Source organism: Phoca vitulina, unplaced genomic scaffold (genome assembly GCF_004348235.1).
Source record: "Phoca vitulina isolate PV1807 unplaced genomic scaffold, GSC_HSeal_1.0 scaffold16, whole genome shotgun sequence".
NCBI lineage: Eukaryota > Metazoa > Chordata > Mammalia > Carnivora > Phocidae > Phoca > Phoca vitulina.
The window spans coordinates 168,767-176,407 of record NW_022589719.1 but is presented as its reverse complement, the minus strand read 5'-3'; the positions used below and the strand labels follow the sequence as shown (position 1 = coordinate 176,407).

The window sequence follows — 7,641 nt, the reverse complement described above, 5'->3', positions numbered from 1 at the left end:
CATGTCATATTGACCTCATAACCATAATACAGCAAGCATAGCTGTAGTTTGCTCAACAGATGACCTAGAAAATGGTCTAAGCTTCCTGTGTGGCATTTCAACAGAGACACCAAATCAACTATTTGAGTTAATGTGATTTGGAATAATGCTTACAGGTTTGAAGACATTCCATTTAATTTTTTTATACCATAAAAGTTTTATTTCTGTTTTCTTCTGATATACATGGTCTTAAAGATAAGTACTTAGTAAAGATCATACATAGACACATGAAGCTAATGAAGCAATATAAAGTAAATATGCCTGTGCCCTAATAGAAGAATGAAATTTTGACACTAGAAAAAGTGCTGGTTGTTTTGTGAGAAAAATCATAAGTTTTATATTATAATGGGTTGTTATACATACTCTACTAAACTTGAAGTCAACTCTTATATATGACATACCTCAGAAGTAAAACTTGCATCTGTATAGGTTGGGTATCATTAAAACAGAGCTATAAGAGATTCATAGAGAGGAGAAATCTCTTTACCATTTCTTTTTCCGAGCCTTGAGGGACTGAAATTATGTCATGGGTCTCCAATTTTTTTTATTTTTTACAGATCAGATTAAAATACTTTCAAAATGTAAAATATACAGTCTGATATCTTCTGTTCTATAAAACAGTGGAACATTAAGAGGCTTTAAAATATCAACTCTTTTTGGACATTCCAGAGTGTGTCTGCACTCTTCTTAAAAAAGGCCTCCTCCTCCGAATTCAAGTTAACTTTCACAACATCTGAGACACCATTTCGCCCCAAGACACAAGGGATACTGAGAAAGATTTCTTCTTTTATTCCATATAAGCCCTAAAAGGCAAAATTAGATTATTGTTCAGTAACCTGATATAGAAAAGCAGTTATGCAAGAGAGCTTCAGAGTAAGAGGATACCAGGGAGACCATGGAGTTCACTAGAATCAGAGAGTGGGCAGAGTAATTAATACTGATCCTAATGTCCTATGTCTATGCAGAGTTTGTGTTCAAGGACATGAAGAACATACCAAAGGCCTTCAAAGGGACCAATAAAGGCACCATCTACTTTACCCCTTACCAGTTCCATTTTTCTGTCCAAAGAAAAGATGCCATCCAATCCTTTATGATGCCATTTTATCTGATAAAGGACTGCAAAATCAAGCAGCCTGGGTTTGGTATAAACTACATCACCAGAACCGTGAAGGCTGAAGCAGGAAGTGGCTGGGAAGACTGCTTTGTATAAGTTGACCTTTACACCAAGAGGCACCCTTGAGTCGGACGATAGATGCTACAGGTGACATCTCAATCCTCCAAAGGTGAAGCCTCTAACAGAGCCTATAGGTACTCTCACATGCCTAGCAGGGCCTTTGTCTTTTCCCTGCCAGTTACCAATGGAATGTACCCCTGTCCTTCTGGCTACTTCTATCTACCACTCCATCTGACTTCTATCCAGGACCTCCCATGACGAACATGGAATAGTTGCAACCATGGCCACCACCCTATTCTGGGCTCCTGGAGTCTCCAGCCAGCAGCCCTGATGTTCCCTCCACTCCTGCAGCTGAAGCCAAGGTCACAGAAGCAGCTGCCAGAACCGATTACGACCTAGGCAACAAACACAAGGCCTACATGCCCACAAACCAGTTTCTGCCACCTTCCTACTACCCCCTGGAAGATAAGACCCGGTAGGCCCCTCACACCTCCCTGCCTTCCACCACTCTGCTCTTTCCTATCTACCCCTGGGGTTGAGTCTAGGGTTGGAGGAGGCAGTGGGATGGTCTTGTTCTTCCTCCTTCCTTCCTTATAATTAAACATTTACCAGGAACTAGCATGGAGGGAAAGAAGAGGCTCCTTGACTCTGGACTGCTGCCTCCCAGCTTCCCACAACAGCTCAGAGCCCACAGGAGCTACTCAGCCAAGCTTCCCTCTCACTATCTCTGGGGCTCTCCTAGGATCTCAGGGTGCGCCCCTTGCTCCTGTTTCACTCTAGTCTCCCACAGAGGGACTGTGGCCACCCCTCCACCACAGTGCACCTCCCTCATTTTGGTAGGCACTTTATATTCAAACTCAAAAGCTCTATCACACCAGCCATCACACACTGTCTTCCTCTGAGGGCCCCTGCCAGCCTATACTCACATTCCCTCCACTCCGGTCTATGCCTAGCCATGGAAGGCCACAGTCCTGCCAGACTGTCAGCCCACACTCCATTCCCAGCCAGGCTCCAGCTCCAGTTACACTCACCTTGCCTTGACTTTCCTGCCCTTGGTCATTCTGTTGCCACCTCTGTGTAACTTTTGGAGCTTCAGCATGAGTTGCTAGGGATTGGGTGGCATCAGAAACAAGGCCACTGTGGCTGAGGAGGAAGCCCCTCTGCTTCCCTGTTAGTGTTTTGGGAATTTGTTTCCCCTCTGCTCCCTCTGTCTGTCTTCTAGAAGGGGCTTCTCGGACTAGAATTGGAGAATGTATATCCATCCCATCATGCCATCTGGGGGCTGCTAGGTGGGCTGGAAATAAGGGTCCTGGCCCCTGGGGCCTGGCCCTGCCTGGTCCTATGTACTGACCATGACCTGCTACCCAGCCCCCTCTTTTCTTTAAGCTTCATGCCTGGTTGACAATATGACCCCTGAATACACTAAAATTGGCTCTCATTTGCTGCTGGACTGGCCATGAAATGAGGAAAGTCTATTTAAAAAGAATTCCCTAGGGCGCCTGGGTGGCTCAGTTGGTTAAGCGACTGCCTTCGGCTCAGGTCATGATCCTGGAGTCCCTGGATCGAGTCCCGCATCGGGCTCCCTGCTCGGCGAGGAGCCTGCTTCTCCCTCTAACCCTCCCCCCTCTCATGTACTCTCTCTCTCTCTCATTCTCGCTCTCTCAAATAAATAAATAAATCTTTAAAAAAAAAAAGAATTCCCTATATATTTTTTTAAAAATCCAGCAATATATTAATATGACATAAACTGTGTACCTTATTTATTTGCTGAAATGTAAATAAAATTGAAATAACTGGGGTAAAAAAATATAAGAGTATATGAATGATTATGCTCTTAATGTCAAATATTTAAGTTTTCCTATAAAATATAACTTGTCACTAGAGGGTATTATGCTAAGCGAGATAAGTCAGTCAGAGAAAGATAATTATCATATGATCTCACTGATATGTAGAATTTGAGAAACAAGGCAGAGGATCATAGGGGAAGGGAGGGAAAAATAAAACAAGATGAAACCAGAGAGGGAGACAAACCATAAGAGACTCTTAATCTCAGGAAACAAACTGAGGGTTGCTGGAGTGGAGCGGGGTAGGAGGGATGGGGTGGCTGGGTGATGGACATTGGGGAGGGTATGTGCTATGGTGAGCGCTGCGAATTATGTAAGACTGATGAATCACAGACCTATACCCCTGAAACAAATAATACATTATATGTTAATAAAAAAATAAAATAAAACTTGTCCACTAATTTGTATAGTAAAAACTATGAAATTCCCATATTACTCATTCTCAGTCTCTTCTCAGAGCATTTGACACCTCCCTGTCATTGCCTCAGGAGCACCCTCGGGGTAATTGCTTATTCTCCCATAACCCCTGCATATCCTCAAAAAGGAGGGGTGTACTCATTCTGTACTCATTGTCTCTTTCAAACCATTAGTCCCCTACTCTCTTAACATTCCCCCTATTTTTTGTAGCTCATCTACTAATGACCATTTACTAATCTCTTGGTTACTCCATCTCATTCATAAAAGACTGACACCTAGCTTACAATCTTTCCTCTCTGTCCCAACTTCTACGATTAACCTTGGTGACTTCATTGTCCATGTGGATAAACTAACCATAACCAAGTCCCTTGACTTCTTCAGCTCATAGAACCTTCTCTTACCACCCCAAGGATCCTACTGTGGACCTTGTTAGAGGGTTCCTCCCTATCCAACTTAGATCCCATGATTCATCCTGTAACCCTTTCACCATACACTAAGACCCTCTGCCCTATTTTAATTTTCAGTTTATAAATATTTCTTAAATTCCTTATTATTCATTTTCCTCTTATAATTTATTCATTTGTACGCAGATCATATTTAAGGGCCAAGCTCTTGAATTTTGTCTGTGACCCTTTAGCAGAAAGTCAAACCCATTATTAACATGTATATAAGCCAAAAGCTACACCTCCCCCATCCCTCCCTTCTACTTTCTCCCCCACCTCCCCTTTTCATGCTCCAGCAAGTAAAACCCACACCCAGATAAATTCAGCTATCTTCTCTCTCCATTCCTGTGCTCAGATCCCTGGAGAAAACTACAGAATAAAGTTAATCTTTAACTTACATTAAAATTAATCTTAATTAATTAGTTAATTCATACCAACCTCAAATAAGCATCCACCTAACAGCAATTCTGCTTTTTGGGGGGTCAAATTCTATTTCTCACTATCTACAAAGATGATTTCAAATCTTCTCAAACATCTGACTTCTCTATACATCCCCCGATTCTCAGTAGGTGATTTTGTCTCTTTTCATTAAAAAGACAGAAGTCATCAGATGCATCCAATGCCAAACTTATAAATCTACATGATTCACTGCCTATCCTCTATTATCTCCTGTTACAACAACTGGCTCTCTCTCCTTTCTAAGACTAATACCTTCATCTATGCTCTGGATCCCACCCCCTCTGCTTATTTACTTCTATCTTCAGTATCTTCTTTTACTATCAGCATCTTATCTTAAAAAAAAAAAGAACACAGACTTGCCTGGCCTTGATTTTCCTCTCCAATTACTACTACTCTCTTTCCTTACCTTCACAGCCAAATACCTCAAAAGAGCTGTTTATACTTGTCTTAATTTCCTCAAAAGTTCTCAAGGGACTCTCCAAAGGGACAATTTGTCAATATCTGGAGATATTTTTGACTGTCAAAACTGGGGAAAGAGGGTATGCTACTGGCATCTAACAGGTAGAGGCCAGGGATGCTGCTAACATTCCACAATGCACAGGACAGCCCTCCAACAACAATGAAGAGCTATCTGGCCCCAAGTCAACAGTGCCGAGGTTGAGAAAACCCTAGTGTATTCCAATCAGGCTTTCATTCCTATTACTTCATTAAACAGGTCCTGCTAAGGTTATCCATGACCTCTGTCACTTTATCCTCCTGACATTTTTAATCCTAACTTAAATGACTTCTCAACATCAATCAACAGAAAACCAATTCTTTCATCTTTAAAGCATCCTCCTCTCTCTTAGTTACCATGAATCCACATTCTTTTCTCTTGGTTTTTCTTTTAACTGTCTGGCCACCACTTCTTAGTCACTTTGTGGACTCACACTATAAACTCAAATTTCAACACTGGAATTCCTCAAGATTCAATCTCAGTCTGTCTTCTCATTTTATTATACTCTCCTTAGGCAAGCTCATTAAAATTCCCAGCTGCTGTTACCAAGTGTAATGGGTATCTGTTGTCTGCACTTGTCCAGCATCTCTTTGTTGTTGTTGTTGTTGTTGACAGAACTTCTCTTTCCCTTTCAGGAACGTCTCTCTCCAAACTGACTCACACTTAGAACTCCAACCTAAAACTCTTTTACAAGTTCCAGAAGCTTGTACCCAACTGCCTATTTCCCCTCGGATATTGCAAAGGCACATTAAATTCAACTTGTCCATAACTGCAAACATGATCTTTAAACCTGATTCTCCTTGAGAACTCCCTTCCTCAGTGGATATCACTACCTATATAATGGTGCAAAATAGAAACCTACAAATGACCTTTCATTTCCTTATTTCCCACTTCATTCCATTACCAAGTCCTATAAATGTTACCTCCTAAATAGAGTGTCTCTCAAATTCATCCCCTTCTCTTCACCTCTACTACTATCCTTTCTATTCTGGACTACTGTTCATCTTCTTGACAAGTTTCCACATGTCTACTCTTGTCCCTTTCAAATCTGTTCCCTCTATCACAGCCATAGAAATATTTTTAACATGAAAACTTGCCAGTCCCTTGCTTAAATTCTTTTGGTGGCTTTCCATAGCCCTTATGGTAAGGACCCAAATCATTTTATAAGGCTTTCAGTGGCCGAACGCTGCTTACTTCTTCAGCCTCACCATGCACTTCCCTTCACTCTCTGCATTTCAACAACTGACCTTTTATTCAGATCCACAAGTGCCCTCTACTTACATCTACCTCCATTCCTCTGTATATGTGTTCCCTCTGCCTGTCCAGCCTTCCAAATTAACTCCTACTCATTATTCAGAATTGGTCACATTTTACTTCCTTAGGAAGTCTTCCCTTACCATCACCCATGCTTCTACCCAGGGTAGTTAAATTCCCTTCTTGTATACTCTTAAGTACTTGGTAGTTTTTCATCATAGCACTTATCATAATTTGTTATTATATAATTTACTTTTATAATTATTTTATTAAGTCCATTTCTTTAATTGAACTTCATGAAGTCAGGACCTTTTTTGCTCTCCACTATATCCTCAATGCCTGTATAATGTATATAATGCCTGGCACATAGTAGGGACTCAACAAATATTAAAGAAAAGATGATAAATGAAGAGATAATTTAAGCCTACCTTAACCATAGTAGAAACTGGATGCACTCTCCTAAGATTTTTTAAAATTGATCCTGCCAGATCTGTCACAGACAGTCCAATAGCCCAAGAGGTATACCCTTTCAGCTTGATAATCTCATAGGCACTATGGTTGTAGAAAGTAAGAAAATCAAATTCATGGCATATCAATTCAGAGAAAACATATTATTTTTCAGGCATCCATTTTGAAGTAACCTATATGTCAATGCCACTCCCAGAGATTTCTTCTAGAAATTATTTATGAACAGGCAATAAAAGTTTCTATACTATTTTCATAAACTTCATTATTCACTTTAAATAATAATTAACCCACCCTTCTCTTATCATAAAGGCAGAATACTAGGGCATATGTGCCACTAAAGATGAAATTTTTTTAAATTTTTGTTATTGTTGCTTAAGTATCCAAACACAGAATCCAATCATCTTGAAGGTTAGCATATACACCTTGCAGACCACTTAAAACTGTTACTAGGGTGCCAATGTAACTTTATATAATTATAAGCCATGTATACATATTTTTCATAAGAATAAATCATTAAATCAACAATACATGAAAATATGGGAAAATGTTCATGATATATTTTCAAAGGAAAAAGGCACAGTCCTAAACATTATGCAATTTCTTATCTCAGGCTCGTAAAAAACATCATTCATGTTTATAAAAACTTTAGAATTGCATCAATCCACAAAGTTATTAACAGTGATTATTTTTAAGTGATATTACAAGTGATATTATCTTCTTTACACTTTTCTGAATTTTCTTATTTTCTATGATAAATATGTGTTATATTTCTGCATTGCCACCAACAGATTTGGATTGATAGTCAAAGGCAAAGAATAAAGAGGTTTTAACTTAGCAATGAGCTTATTTAGTTCTGAGAAAAGGATCCAGAACAGGAAAAGGAACGTTTGGCATCATTATTCATATCAGGTGGTCTTACAACTATATAGGTACAGTTTCAAGTCCCTAGGACTGCACACAACACACTTGGTAGCAAAAGATAAGACTGATGTGTGTATGGACCACCTCAGCACAGGATAGTTGAGACTGGACTGTAGTCACTGTAGT

At 39.9% G+C, this 7,641-nt stretch overlaps 1 protein-coding gene and 1 pseudogene across 4 annotated transcripts in view; one reads left to right on the top strand and one right to left on the bottom strand.

The window, feature by feature from the left end:
• Positions 1–566: 566 nt before the first annotated feature.
• LOC116638288 (L-lactate dehydrogenase C chain) overlaps positions 567–7,641 on the bottom strand; it is a 42,789-nt gene continuing 35,714 nt past the window's right edge. For 2 of the 4 annotated variants that reach the window (XM_032414155.1, XM_032414153.1), the window contains 2 exons: positions 6,555–6,678; positions 568–842 (listed from right to left, as the gene is read on the bottom strand). In XM_032414155.1, coding sequence (XP_032270046.1) covers positions 678–842; positions 6,555–6,678 — 289 coding nt within the window. In that variant the 3' untranslated portion in view covers positions 568–677. Of the gene's footprint in view, positions 843–6,554; positions 6,679–7,641 lie in introns of all 4 variants that reach the window. The other 2 variants (XM_032414152.1, XM_032414154.1) reach the window with 2 other exon arrangements.
• LOC116638591 lies at positions 983–1,692 on the top strand (annotated as a pseudogene).